The 14,814-nt window shown below is 41.5% G+C and overlaps 1 protein-coding gene across 5 annotated transcripts in view; it reads left to right on the top strand.

The window, feature by feature from the left end:
- The window catches only part of STX3 (syntaxin 3), a 54,967-nt gene that overhangs the window by 38,732 nt on the left and 1,421 nt on the right, over positions 1 to 14,814 (top strand). Inside the window, exons 8-11 of one of the 5 annotated variants that reach the window (XM_089520657.1) lie at positions 266 to 400; positions 3,831 to 3,941; positions 7,498 to 7,612; positions 10,706 to 10,792. In XM_089520657.1, the coding sequence (XP_089376783.1) occupies positions 266 to 400; positions 3,831 to 3,941; positions 7,498 to 7,581 (330 nt within the window). In that variant the 3' untranslated portion in view covers positions 7,582 to 7,612; positions 10,706 to 10,792. Of the gene's footprint in view, positions 1 to 265; positions 401 to 3,830; positions 3,942 to 4,051; positions 4,163 to 7,497; positions 7,613 to 10,705; positions 13,351 to 14,406; positions 14,515 to 14,814 lie in introns of those variants that run through there. The other 4 variants (XM_089520656.1, XM_089520655.1, XM_089520658.1 and 1 more) reach the window with 4 other exon arrangements.

The raw sequence follows: 14,814 nt of genomic DNA on the forward strand, positions 1-14,814 counted from the left end.
ACCCCTATCTAGGGATTACAAGGCATTCTTCTTTGGGGTGTTATGTGTTATTAGCAACAAAATGGCAGCTGAGTTTGTACAGGAAGATAAACAAAAAGGTATATACAGGAAGAAGAAATTGGGTTTGTGACAAAGTGATGGTGGTTTTTGAGAAGGGGATCAAGTATATTAAAAGGGCCAATTCAGGATTTTTTCTGTGCTCTTATCAGCGGGGATGTGATCACTGTGATTTGTTTGCAAGTGATGGTCCCTGTGCTTTTCCTAGATCATGGATTCCCAGATCTCAAAGCAAGCACTGAGTGAGATTGAAGGACGGCATAAGGACATTGTGAGGCTTGAAAGTAGCATCAAAGAACTTCATGACATGTTTGTGGATATTGCCATGCTGGTGGAAAATCAGGTAAGTGAACTATGCAAGGTGTGTGTGTGTGGGGGGGGGGGGGAGAGATTGGAAAATCAGTTGGAAATATGAATGAAAACTAAAGATTAATTGGGATTTTAAAAAAAAAGCACACATGAGCTGACTGTTTGTTGAAACTGCACAAAATGGTGATAATAATCCAGAAGTGCAGCTATACTGATGCAGACTATTGCAGACTTTAAGACCTGCTTACCTGTATCCTGTATTTTTTTCCAGTGAGCTCAAGGTGGCATTCAGGCTCTATCCTTGCACAAATACTGTGATGTTGGTCAGGTGGAGAGGGGGAGGGGAGAAAAGAAAAGAAAGAATTGGCCCAACATTCACCAGTTTTTCATTACTGAGTTGGGACCTGAACCTAGATTTCCCAAGATTAAAATGGTGGAATCCATATTTATTAGTTTATTTATTCAGGTCCCTTTTCTGTTCTGCCTCCGTTGTGTCCTCCCATGGGCCTCCTTCCCACAGAACATTGGCAGTGTTGCAGCTCTTTTCTTTCAGTGCTGCTGTTAAAAGGAAGTGCCCATCCACCAATTACTGTCTACACAGGGATTGCCTCTGTTCTTTCTGGAGCTTGGAAATCTTGCTTTTTGGATGGGATTCTAGGAATTGTATCCAAAAAAGTAAACTTTCCCAAACTTCCGGAAGGAGTAATACAGCCCAGGGGAAAGCCTCCTGTGTGGCCAGTGCATCCTTATATTATCTCTGCACTGTGGGAAGGAGCCTTTAGAAAAGAATCCTCACTTTTACCATGGTTAGCTCCAGAGCAGGTGGTCAAGGATCCCAAGAGATCTCTCTCTAGGCTGGGTGAATGGGTGACACAGTAGCAGATCAGCTGGAGTGAAAGTAACTATAATGTGGATGCCTTTGGAGCAAAATAACCTTTACTGCACTTAGATGCTGATAAGGTCTGAAATTGTTGTGATTACTCAGGAAAATATTCATATAATGAATGGCTCAGTGTGCACCTGGCAAGAGGGAGCCAAATGATCAAAGGGCTCATGCACCATCTCCTAAAGCACATGGAGGTGGACTTCTTTGACCAAATAAGGCAGTTCTTTTGCTCTTGGGTTTAGATGTAGTGCAGAGAGAGCTGTGGGGTTCAGAAAAAGGGGAGACTGGGGGGGGGGGGAGGTATTAGCTGAGAGCATAGATACTGAGAGGATTCTGTTGAGTACAGAGAAAAGTTTAAAAATACAGTCTGAAAGTAAAACAAAAAGGCTTTCCTATGTTTTTTCACTGATGTAAACATGGCTCCAGAGTAATTTTGAATTTACTACCCTGCCTTGGGGGGCTGGTTGGGTAAACTAATGTATATAATGGCATAATAGTGTGGACAGAAATAGTTCATTATTAAGATAATTTGCATGCCAAAGTTGAGATCTCACTATGTTTTAAGAATCTGATTCATGGCAGAGTAGTCTGACGATGGTTTTTAGCCTGTTTTTGGTCTGTGGCTAGAGTCCTGTTTCTTACATTTTGGGGTCTATGTCATTTGCCATGTTCTCAAATAGTTGCTATTATTCTATTCACTAAAAAAAATATTTTTTTAAAAAGATAGCCCTATCAACCCATCCCAGCTTGACCCATTCAGTTATGAGTTAGAAACAAACTGCTTAATGGTGTTTAGGCTTTGATGCCAGTCTCTTAAGGCCCCATTTCTTGTTTTCTGCTCACAATGCAATGCCGAGGAGGTGACATTCAGGTCAAATTACGGTGAGTGTTTCTTTCCAGAATCTAAAGAAGGGCGGGAAGGGAGGGTATATGGGCAGACTATTTGTGTATCTTGGTTGGGGGATTATGGGAGCTGTAGTCCAACACACCTAGAGAGCATCAAGTTGTGTAAAGCTGGCCTTTGGGGACAAAATAATTATTTCTGGAGAAGAGAGAAGCAGGGATGAATTCTATTGACTTATGTAGGTTTGTGTTCCTTTAGTCTGATAATATGTAGTGGTTTGAGCATTGGACTATGAATCTGGAGACCAGGCTTCAAATCCTAGCTCAGCCATGTAAACCCACTGAGCGATCTTGTGCAAGTCACACTCTCTCAGTCTCACAGGATGGCAATGGTAAAACCTCTCTGAGGAAACTTGCCAAGAAAACCCCATGACAGGTTTGCCTTAGGGTTGCCAGAATTAAAGGCAAACAACAACAAATAAGGAAAGGTGTGTGTTTGAAGGCTAGATGGAGTGACTCTACATTAGGACTGGCTGAGAGGGTGAGAGTGGCAGGTGCTGTAGGAATGGGAAAGCAAATTAGGAAGACAGCTAGAAAGGAAGGAGGGTTTGAAACAAGAATTTGAAGAGAAGTGATATATCCTGAATCCTGCTATTGGTCTCAACTAGTCATGGAACCAATGGGATTTACTTGTACGTGGATGTACCATTCAACAATTGATTCAAGAGTCTGTTGTACTTGGGTCTAAACAATAAAATTTGGGCCAATGAGTTCTAAGGACTGAGACAGAGACTGTATTAGCTAAAGGATGGGCAGCTGCAAAGGGTGTGGACCAATTTCCCCACCACACCCTCCTTGGCATGCCACACTGTCATGTTTTGGCATGCCAGAAGTGACATTGTATTGCTCCCAGCTGTCATTTCTGGCTAAATTTTGGAGAGTTTTGAAGAGGGATCTTTTGGAGAGAGGGTTCTGAGGGGGGGGGGGGGAGTAAGGTGCCATATTTTCAGCTGGTTTTGATTTCATTTGGTCAGTTTCCAGGCAAAAGACTGACTGAAAATCAATACAAAATGAATTTGTCACCCAGAGACTTCAGAGACCAGAAGTTGGGGACCCAAGGGCCACACTTTGTCCACCCAGTGTTAAGTAGTTAAGATAGATTTTGTTAGCAGTCTGTTAGTTGTAAAAGGACAACTGTAACTACACATGCTTATATTCTAGAGTAATAAGGAATGATATGGTATACATATAATATTCTAAGTTGTGTTAAATATTTTTTTGTTATTTATCATAGCCACACTTACTGCCTGGTCACTATGTCTGTAGTTAAGAATAAAATAGAATTTAAGAGTTTATAAGAACAGTTTTATGCAGGGAAAAGCATGAAAGGGGATCTAGTAAGGATCCTGGTGGCAGAAATGCCCTAAGAAAAGGCATTTGGATTTGCCACTGTGTGAAGCAAAGGCAGGGAGCACCTGAGGTGAGGATTTGAAGTGGGATCACTATAAAATGTGATTTTGTTACAAACTCCTGGCTCACTTTAAGGGAGGGCAAGCTACCAAGAGATCAGATATATGATGGGATATCATTGGAGTGGAAAGAAGTTGTTTTAGATCACACAGAATTAGGAAAGCCAAAGATATTCCCTTAGTGATTGTGTCCATATCCAGTAACTATTTCTATTTGCTAACATTTTGATTTGTATTTCTCTTCCCCTTTCCCCAAACTTTCATAGGGAGAAATTGTAGATAACATAGAACTCAATGTGATGCACACTCTTGACCACGTAGAGAAAGCTCGTGAGGAGACCAAAAAGGCCCTGAAATATAAGAGTAGTGCACGCAAGGTGAGCCTTTCCCACTGACCACCAGGTCTATGCTGTCAGCTGCCTTTCTGGCTTACACTTTCTGCTTCTGCCTCTCTGTTTCGCTTCCGACTTTTCTCTTCCTCTGCAAGGGAGCCATGATTGACCGCATAGAAAACAACATGGACCAATCAGTCGGCTTTGTGGAAAGAGCCGTTGCTGACACCAAAAAGGCTGTAAAGTTTCAGAGTGAAGCGCGAAGGGTGAGAACTAATTGGAGCCTACCCTTCTCCCATCCTCTTTCACACCCTTTGTCCTTTTGTTTTTTGAGTTCCAATCCTAAAATTGTATCCTGCAAACCAACAGGAGGTTCAAACCTCTTGCCCCTCACTACTCCTTCTATTTAAGTCCCTGTGTACTCTTTTTAGATGCAGTCCTGTTTTTTCCATCCTACCCACCTGCAGTTCTAGCCATTCATATCCCCTTTGCAAAACCCATCCAGTTTATCAATTAATATATGGCTAGCTCTTCTTTCCCAGTAGTGTTCAGATACCCTAATTCACTCTTCTCTAGCATGAGAAAGTTATCTTCTTTCACAGCTCTTTAATTCTCTCAACAGTTTCTTAAAAGCCTTCAGGACTGATCTTCTTTAGGCCCCATTCCCATTGGCTTATAAAGTGGATCAAGATTCGGATTATGGGGGCATCATCGCACATTCAATCCTCACTGCACCGATTTCATTCCCATTGGAATTTGGATCTGATCCCCATGTAATCAATTTTTCCAGGGAAAACCTGAATCAGGCGGGCTTGAACCCGGGTTAATTTGACTGTACTTTTTTGGAGGTATTTCCTGCACTTCCTGAGTCCAATCCGGGGCAAATGAATGGGAACAACAAGGGTGTCCGATTTGGTAACTTGGGGATGGGAGCAGCAGTGCTTAAGGGGCTGGCCTGGGGGTGTCACCCACTTTGTTCTCTTTCCTGCATTACCAGTGCCTCCCCCCCTCATTCGCATAGCCTTTCCCTCGGTGGAGTGGGAAGCAGGGTAAGGCAATTGAATGTGTAGACAAATTAATTTTTTAAAAAATTAAGCTTTTGATTGCCTAGGTGCTCTGTTGGGTGTCCAAACATAGCAAATTGCTACATTAATCTCCAAACACGGTAAACACATTACGCCCCCCTGCAACCTCCCCCCTGCTCCACATTCATAGACCAATGTGTGAGGAGAGCCATTGAACACCATTTAAAAACTATTAATACATGCCTGCTCGATCGCCCCCCAGACAGCCCAGGTAGCAATGGGGGAGGCAAAGGGACTTGGGGGGATGGAGGCTCCTTCTCCTTTTCCCAGAGGGGCTCTGGGAAGACAACGGACAGCTTGGGAGGCAAAGGGACTTGGGTAGGATGGAGGCTCATTCTCCTTTTCCCAGAAGGGAAAAGTGCCTAAGCGATTGATTGACTGCTTAAAAACAAAACAGAAAAACAGGTTTGAAAGACACAAATGGGAATGGGGAACAAAAATAGCCCGTGCCAAAATGCATCAAAGCAACTGATGTCACTGTGACGTCAAGCACCTAGGTGCTTGATTGACAGCTGCTTAAAAAAAAGAGGTTCCGGAAGGGCAATGGAAACGGGGAGCAAATTACTCCGCTTTAAAATACAGCGGGGGAAATCCAATGGGAATGAAAACATGGGTCAAAATAAATCAAGTCATTTTGCAGCCTTTCCTAATAGGAACAAAGGACCAGATTTGATTAGGACTTGGAAAAAAAATTCGAGCCAGAATTGCAACAATATACATCACTTTTTGTGCCCAGTGGGAATGGGGCCTTAGTGTACTAGGCTGCAACTGCTACTACTCCTTTGGGGACTGCTCTTGTCTTCTTTTATGATTTTGTATTCTGCTGCTTTAAAGTCCCAGGAACTCCACCAGGATTAAAAGGCAACTCAGTGATGGGAGAGAGTGCATTCTCAGTACTTCTTGTTTTCACCTCCTGCTAGGAGAGGTGAGGACTGAAGTAACTGAGAGCATCTTGTATCCTAATATGCTTGCATTCTTTGAAGTTGTTCTTATACTGAGAAAGCCATGATAGGCAATTTGTGGTCATCCAAATATTGTTGGACTGCAACTTCCATACATCCTAACCTGCATAGCCAGTGGTGAAGGAAGGTGAAAGTTGTTGTCCAGGATGGTGGGAAAATGCAATTGGGGGACATGGTAGTGACCTAATATTTAAGGTTTTTTTTAATTGACAAAGAAATTGTTATTCTTTAATAAGGCTGAAATTAAATCATTCTACAGACTGCTACCTTTTATGGCAAATTGGAACAGATTTTTTTAATCGGATGCCACATTTTAAATTGGCATGTTGAAAAATGATGGTTGTTTATTTTACAAAACAACAGCAACAACCCTGAGATGACAGTAATGTTCACTTTGAGCAAGCTGAAGGAAGAGACCCCTTAATGGCTTAGAATCTTACACCCCTCCAGATGTTGTTGGACTGAAACTCCCACCAGCTCTAAGCAGCATTGCCTGTGTTACAGACCAGCAACATCTGAAGGAATGCTCAAAGCTGGAGTCGAACAGTATTTGGAGAGCCATTGGATTCCCATTCCATGTGATCCTCAAGTAAGCCTTACTGCATTTGGACTGGTAATCCCATTCAACAGCTTTGTGCCATAGTTAAAATATTGGATAAAGGACTGTGTTTTTTGTTCTTGGAAGAGAAAATTGCTGCTAAACACGTTGTTTTTATGGTTTCTTTTTATGTATGCATGTATATGCTTAGCACTGAAGTGAAGACTACATCATATATTGGCCATGTTTTATATCTATCATGCAAGACTTCTCAGCAGCTAGTGCTGGGTGACTTGAGGTGGATCAAAACACCATAGCACTGGGGGAAGGTGGTTTAATCTTTTGCCTCCAATACAGTCTGGCTTGAAATTGCCACCTAGCACTTGCTGTTCACAATGTACTGAAAATTCCCATTGGCATCCACTATGAATAACAGCTCCCTACCCATAGCATTCAAGACTGTGATAGGGATAAGGGCCAGCCACCATAGCCTTGATCTGCTTATTTCCCTCATCTTACCCTTAAAAAAATTGTTCACCTAAGTCAACTCTTCAGTAGGCCTTAGTAGGGTCTCATTTGATCCTAACTTGTGCATTCAGTGTTACAGTCACAATCCATTTTAAGACAAAGCAGTTGAATTCAAACGTATTTAGTTAATGTGCAAGTGGGTGATTCATATATACATATTCATCACTTATTGCTTGCTCACTTGCACATACATGTACATGGCTTCCCTTGGATGTGACTGGGTTTCAAGAAGAGACTGGTCATATGAATGCCGCTTGGTGTTCATCTTCAGCTGGTTCACACATACAGATCATCACTTGGCATAGCAAGCCCATTCAGTGGTTAACTTGCAAGTGCTGATTTGTCCTTAAACAGCAAAAATCTAAGTGTTTTATCATAGCCAGAGGCCACTTGTTTCTGTCCACCCCCACTACTCCCTTCAGATTTCCTTCATTTGTTTGTACTTGGTGATGTAATGCTAAACTTGCCTTTTTCTTTTACCCTTCCAGAAAACAATAATTATCATTGTGATAGTGGTTGTCTTGCTGGGAATTGTAGCTCTCATTATTGGACTTTCAGTAGGGCTGAAATAAAAGCAGCCAACAGGGCTGCTGGCATTGAACCGTAAGTAGCCTGAGGTGGTGTGGACGGGGAGCAGGAGGGCTCTTCTGGTTCTTTACTGCCTTTTTACTGCCTTCCTGAGGTTACTTGAACCACTCTAGCTGTCTCCTCTGTTGCTTGTCTGTCAGGAGGGTTTCTTCATATTTCAGTCTCTGTCTGTGGTGAACATTACTGCTTCAAGACTAGGGTTGACTGAGTATATGTTCTCCAAATGCAATTTACCCCAAACTTCAAAAAGATGTTTTTATTTAAAATAAGCTCTATGTTATCCACTGACATGGGAAGAGGGGTAGGGTAGAGGGCAGACAGAGATCTTTATTAAGCCTCTTAAAGATTGTAACCAAGGGAGAGGCACTTTATGCTAACCTGCTTCATGTCAGTCTTAACTCCATGTAGTGTTATTTCAGTTGTTCTTCCAAAACCTTTATTCTTTTTTGAAAAGTCTATTGTCATTCTCTTTCCCTCTCCCTCTCTTTTGCTGGGGTTCAAATGGTAGAAAGGAAGAATGGGGCGTTGGTGCTGAAACATCTCTGAAAAAATTAGCCAGTCTGAGAGTTAGTAAATTATATAAGGAACAAGGGAGCTCTCCAGTCCACCCCAAAGAGATGGGCTGGAGGTGCCCAGTTTCCCGCCAGAGAGATGCCGCAGCAGCCAAACTGTGCGGCATCCCTCCGGACTGAAAAGAACCCGGAAAAAACGGGTTCTTTTTGGTGCACGGGGACGACGTCATCAGTGCACCATTGGTGCACTGTGATGCATCCACAATGCAAACGCAGCACCTGGAAGTGTGGACACGCCTCCGTGCTTGCATCTTGCATGGATGTCATGTATAGATGGCACCACATAAAGATGGTGCCATCCATACATGTTAGTTCTGGAGCATGCGGATGCTGCTTGCTCCAGAACCATAAAATTGGCCCAAGGACGGCGCTTCCTGCCCGTCTGTCTCGGGCCAAAGATTCCTGAGATTCTAAAAATGATACCAGATTCTGGATTTTTGAGGCACAATGATAGGAACAGAGTTGGTCTGTGATTAGGAGGGTGGACAGATGAAATTCTTCTTTTCGTTTCTGAGCTATACATTGCACCTATACATTTGAATTTTTTCTCCTTGAGTTGTTGCTTCCAAATGTTTCTTAGCATTTGGGATGTAGTGGGAAGCATGTTTGACCAGTTAGCAAGAGGCCAAATTTTGCCAAAGGCCTGAGGTAGGACTTCCCAAGTTTCTAGAACAACTTGGCTAGCAGTCCCTTCAAAGAACAGACACAATTCCAAAGCTGGCAGTACCCACATGTTGACACTGGTGTTTGTGAAACACTTCTTCATACATATATACACACAGGTTGTTCAATGGTCAAATCTCCACACATCTGCCATTTTGTGTCTGTAGCAAGGGTTGGAATGATGTTGTCCTCCAGTGTTGGACTGCAAATCCCATCAGTCCTAGCCAGCATAGTCAGTGCAGAGTGTCAATCCAACAACATCTATAGGGCCACATGGTTCCTAACCCTGGTCTATAGTATACAAGTCTGCCCTGTATTCACAAAGAAATGTTAACAGCACGGCTTACCGTATATACTTGATTATAAATCAACCTCATGTATAAGTTTAGGACAGATTTGGGGGCCAAAATTATCGATTTTGATATGACTAAAGGTTAAGTCAAGGGTAAAACTTGGGAGAATGTAATAAAGGATGTAAAGGATGAAGCAAAGGAAAAAGATGCCAAAGGATTTGCAAAATTCCAGCCGGCATAACTTTGTGCTCATACTAAATGCTGGATGGATGACATAATAGATGGAGGTCGGTATTTCCAGGACAGATTATGATCTTGTCTTTCACCAGGGGATGGTTCCTTTTTAAAATAAGAATTAAAGTACAGTACTTACATTGACCTGTGGGTAAGTCAACCCAGGTTTTTGGGGTCAATTTTTAGACTAAGGGCCAATACACAATCTGCTCCGCACACTCAGAACAACAGGAAAGAATCTATTGGATTACCCAAGGACCAGATTAAGATCTACTTCCCACAGGGCAGTCACTGTGGTGGTTCCCAAATTGTGGAATGGCTTGCCGGAGGAGATCTGTCTTATTACCACCTTAGATACTTTCAAGAAGGCACTTAAGACGGATCTCTTCCGGCAAGCCTATCTCCCAGACCTGCTATAACAGCTTTAAAACGACACTCCACTTGGAACATGTATGTGGAATCAGATATTGATATTGCACATGTATAGGTTTTTAATGTGTTTTAAATTTTCTTTTTATTTTGAGAATGTATTTTAACTAAGTGTAATTTTATACTTGTGTTGTTCTCCCACCTCAATCCATAGGGAGAGGCGGGATATATATATATATATATAAATACAGACAGCCAAAATAAAGCTGCTTCGGGTCACATTGGAGGTATGTTGTTTAAATGATCCATGTGTCCTAAGAGTCCAGAAGCTGTACCAAAGCCACGCTCCAGGCCTATCTGTATGGGGTCAAATTTCTAGACTTATATACAGTAATTGTCTTACCATCCCATCTGAATTCTGATGGTGCTACAATGCCATCTGTAAGGATGAGAATGTAACAGTGCTATCATCTGAGAGTATTCTTAACCATTGTGCCAATCTTTCCTTTGATCTTGCACTTGGGAGCAGATTAATGTCAGTTGCTCCTCCAACATCCCTCTATAAAACATTTGTATTGCTCCTCACTCTTGCCATCTGGTCATGAGCATCACCCTCACATCATGAATTATTGCTGTTCCTCAAACACTTGTCTTCTCTACTCTCTTTTATTGTCTGTGTTGGGAGAGACAATCTGATGACCACCTAGATGTCTTGGGCTACAGTTCCCATAATATCTGTCAGAGACCATTGAGTAATAGTCAAAATGTCTACCCCTGGCCTCTGCACAGACCATATGCTCCAGATCTAATAGAGAAGTAGAATGTGTGACAGTTTATTGTTTTTCCTCTCAAAATATGTTCCCTTTGCCCTAGCATTCTATAATAATTTGGTGCAACCTTGTGATCAGAATAAATGGGTTCTTCATTCCTGTGTGAAAATTAACTTTTCCCACTTTGTTCCTTTCCTTTTCCTCCAGATGTTCCCATGCTTCTCCTGGGTTGGTAACAAGACCTCCCCTCTTGGAGTGACCTTTCCTTGCCTACCCTTCAGCCTGGCATCTTGGATTAAGTATGAATGGTTCCCTGCGAATGAGTTCCCTTGCACCAGTGCTTCCTGTGAAAGCAGCGTACTGTTCCAGTTCACTCCTTGGATAAAACTCTCTAGAAGGAACATCCCATCTACCTTGTTTGAATCCCCAAAACCCAGGGATTGCATAGCACTCCAAAGAGGAATCTCCCATCGAACCTGTTCCTTACCCATACTTTCCTTCCTTCCCACTACACCTGGTACCTCCGAATGAAGTGTTTCATGTTTTTAAGTCTACAGCCTTCTGAAATGTTCTACAGTCCAGTGGAATGAACCTTAAAAGGAATTGTGGAGTCACAAGCCTACCTCACAGCCTTGTTTTCAGTGGTGCCTTTTTCTTTCTCTTTTTGAAGAATGATGTCAAGTAAATGCTGGACAATGTTAATCATATAAATGTTCAATATTATTGGGCAGGGGTCAAGGTCATAATGCCCAACCACCATCCAATTCTGTACTTGGGCTGGCTTTTTTCTGGCCTTTGAAGGATAGAGTAGATTTTTCAAACCCTTCATTATTTGCAAGTGCAGCTCTTCTCATGCTGGTAGTCCTTCAGCACATAAACCTCACAAAGAGCTCAAAATTGGTCAGAGCAAGGAGTGAATACGTAATAGAGCACATTTTTACATAAACTTTGAAGTTAATCAAGTCCATCTTGGGGAGAGAGATTATGTTAGGACCTAATGCAGGCATACTCATCTTGAAAATAACAAAATATTCAGGATCTCTTAAGTCATAGTCACCACTGCATATTGCTGAAGGGATGTAGCATTAGCAACAAGGCCCTTCAAGTCTGAGCTGCCTGTGTTCCCTTTCTGTTTCAGCCTCATGCATTAAGTGGAGTTTCCATACTTTGGGGACTTGAACTTGCCTATGGGTGAAGGTGAAACTGTCAGTCATCAGATGCCCATAGATGAAGACACTCCCTAGGGATACGGGTTGTCTGTAAATTTGATAGCTCACTTTACTTGTTTTGAATACAGTTCAGTTTCTGAGTGGCGTAGAATGTAATTTTTTCCTGATTGAACATTCAGTTTTGCTTGAGTGAGTAAAAGTATGCTTGTGCATTTTCTCTCCTCGGTTAAGTAATTGTGTTTGTTTGCATTTGTTGGATGATGTAAGGATTGTGATGAATCAAAGGCATTGTTTGCTTTGAAATGTTAGTGTTTTTTTACTGTGGGTTTCTGCTGCCTATGAAAAGCCATGTTGCAGGTACCACCCATAATTGCTGTTTGTAATCTGGCAACTTGGTTTACAGGACAGGGAAAAACTGGCTTGGAGAAAAACAGTGTGCTGAGTGATAAGTGATGACAGCTGAGAAGTGTGCCTTTCCGGTATCTAAATTCCAAGTAGAGAAAACCTTCCTGTTAGATACAAGTATTGGTGAAAGATGGAGTAGTTTTATCTGCTGTTAAGAGTGGAGTTCTAGCAATTTTTATATTCTCATGATAAAAATTCCCCTCATGTTTTGTTTCCACATACTGTAATGAATTTTAAATTTCTTTGTATGACTAACGTGGGTATTATTACTACAATTTGTAAGTTCTTTGGCCCCCTTGCTGCTTTGCTTTCAGCTGGGCATTGCCCTCCTCTGTACATGTGTCACTCATGGTAACTAGAGGGTTTGCTTCATATTTGTCACATGTAAAATTGGCTAGGAATATATCATGTGATGTCCTCATGTGAAGAAACGTGTTTGCTTGAGCCTGGCCATAGTATAAGGGCAAGTTCCTGTTTTTTTGTTTTTGTTCAACATCAGGGGTCCATTCATACTATACAGTTATAACATGATGATTCCACCTGTGCTGCCATGGTTCCATGAAATGGAATCTGGGGATTTGCAGTTTAAGGAAAGTCATTTAGAATCTCAGCCAGAAAAGTCTAGTGCTACAAATACCAGGTTTCCACAGGATGGAGTCATGGTAGTTAAAGTGGAATCATAGCACTATAAAGGTGTTGTGTTAAGAGGGTTCAGTAAATGTACTGCATGGAAGAATACCTCAGGACTTTGGTTCTGCTAGTAATATTTATGTTGATATTTTTAGAGCAGGTGCACACAAAAGTTATTTTAGATTTACCCAGATTATAGGCTGGAAAGCAAACCTTAGTTGTTCTTGTACATGGGAAGTAACAGTATTTTAAATGCTATTGAAGGGTTTATTTTCTGGGAGAGATGGCCTCCTTCTTACTCATTGGCACATTCTGGCTGGTCCACCTATGTCTCCACACAGTACTCCATTCACAATCACCTAGCATTAAGGTTGTGGCATCTTGATGCTGTAGCTACTCTGACATTTTCTCTGGTAAAGAGCATTTGTATCACTCTGATCAGTGAGTGCATGGATGGAGCTAGGAGAGTGATGTCTCTCATGATGTCATTTTATCTAGGCTTTGATGTCTCAAACTTGCAGGGTGGTGGTACTTGGAACAACCATCCGTGAGAGCCATCTGCTGTATGCAGAAAGCAACGAATTAGTTTTTGTCAATGCTTTTAAATTTTTTAAAATGTAAAAATAAATGAATTTATTTAAACATAAACATGTGGCATGTCTGTTGAACTTCTGAACTGCATGCTTGTAGTCCAAGCAGTTGTACTTGCTTTGAGGGGTAGGCTGTATTTTTAGGCTTCAATGTCTCATTGCTCTGTGTATGTGTGTGTGTGCTTTCCTCTCTCTCTCTATACACACACACACACACACACACACACACAGATTGAGAGAGAGAGAGAGGTTGTTCTTAGCTGTCCTCAAGTCAACCACAACTCATGGTAACCTTGTGTACAAGACATCTCCAAGCCCTGATTTAGTCAAGCCATCTGGTGCATGGTCTTCCTCTCTTTCTGCTGCCTTCTACCTTCCCTAGCATTATTGTCATTTCTTGTTTTCTTGCCTTTTCATGATGTAGCCAAAGTACAACAGCCTCAATTTTATAATTGTTCAGGCTTGATCTGTTCAAGAAGCCATTTGTTTAGATAGATAAGACACAGATATATATATGAGAGATACATTATCTTTCAGCTACAGTGTTCAAGTCCTGGCTTGTGTTGTCTAATACTCAGAACTCAGAGCACTGTAGTCTAAAAATAATGTTTTTGTGTATGCTTTTGCAACATACTTGCAGCATATGTAGGGAGAGGAACATTACTAGCACAAACCTAGATGGAATGAGCTCTATATAAGCACATCTGGAAAACCAAACTGCACTGGAGTCCTTCCTCCCACTTATAAATAAATAAACTACAGTTATTATGTCAAAACCTTTGTGTAAGGTTATATTTCATACATGCCATTGTTCACACTGGCTTGATTTCTACTTGCACTGTGAACTCTGGGCTTCTCACTATGTAAAAATAAAGAACAGCTCACTTCTAGATATTTCTTGGAATAGTTTTATACCATCTATACCTGTGAAAGAAGAAACTGTAATTTCCTGTCAATGTTTTATATTATTTCCCAAGCTTCTAATCCACAGTCCCATCCTCTTGTTCCTATACCTTGCAAAAGCCCTATTCTATTTTTCCTTAGTCTTTTCACCATACATATTTTGCTTAAATAACTGGGTATATTGCTATTCACATTTCCTTTCACCGAGCAGAAGAAGATCATGATCATGATATGCTGCATCATTCTTGTCATCATTCTGGCCTCTACTATTGGGAGCTTCTTTACCTGAGCACCCATTCCCTGTCCCTCGCCACTTCCTTCAGGTGAGTTGCATATAGATATGAAAACTTGATCTTGTTAATTTAAGTAACGGCAATCAACAATGTTAGTACATTGCATTTTATTATACAAATTTCCAGTTGGACTACTAACAGATCTAATGATATTGCTGCAGAATGTCTCACTGGATAATATGAGCGCACACACACACAGTGTTACTACCAGAGTTGGAAGAGATTAAGTGAAAAAAGATGTCAACCTAGCCTTTGCAATCCAGTGGGGTGAGGGTAACAGAAGATACACTAGTTATTAAACATACAGAAAATCATTACAATGAGTA

Source organism: Sceloporus occidentalis, unplaced genomic scaffold, assembly GCF_023333645.1.
Source record: "Sceloporus occidentalis isolate IW3139 unplaced genomic scaffold, rSceOcc1.0.p SCAF_4, whole genome shotgun sequence".
NCBI classification, from domain to species: domain Eukaryota; kingdom Metazoa; phylum Chordata; class Lepidosauria; order Squamata; family Phrynosomatidae; genus Sceloporus; species Sceloporus occidentalis.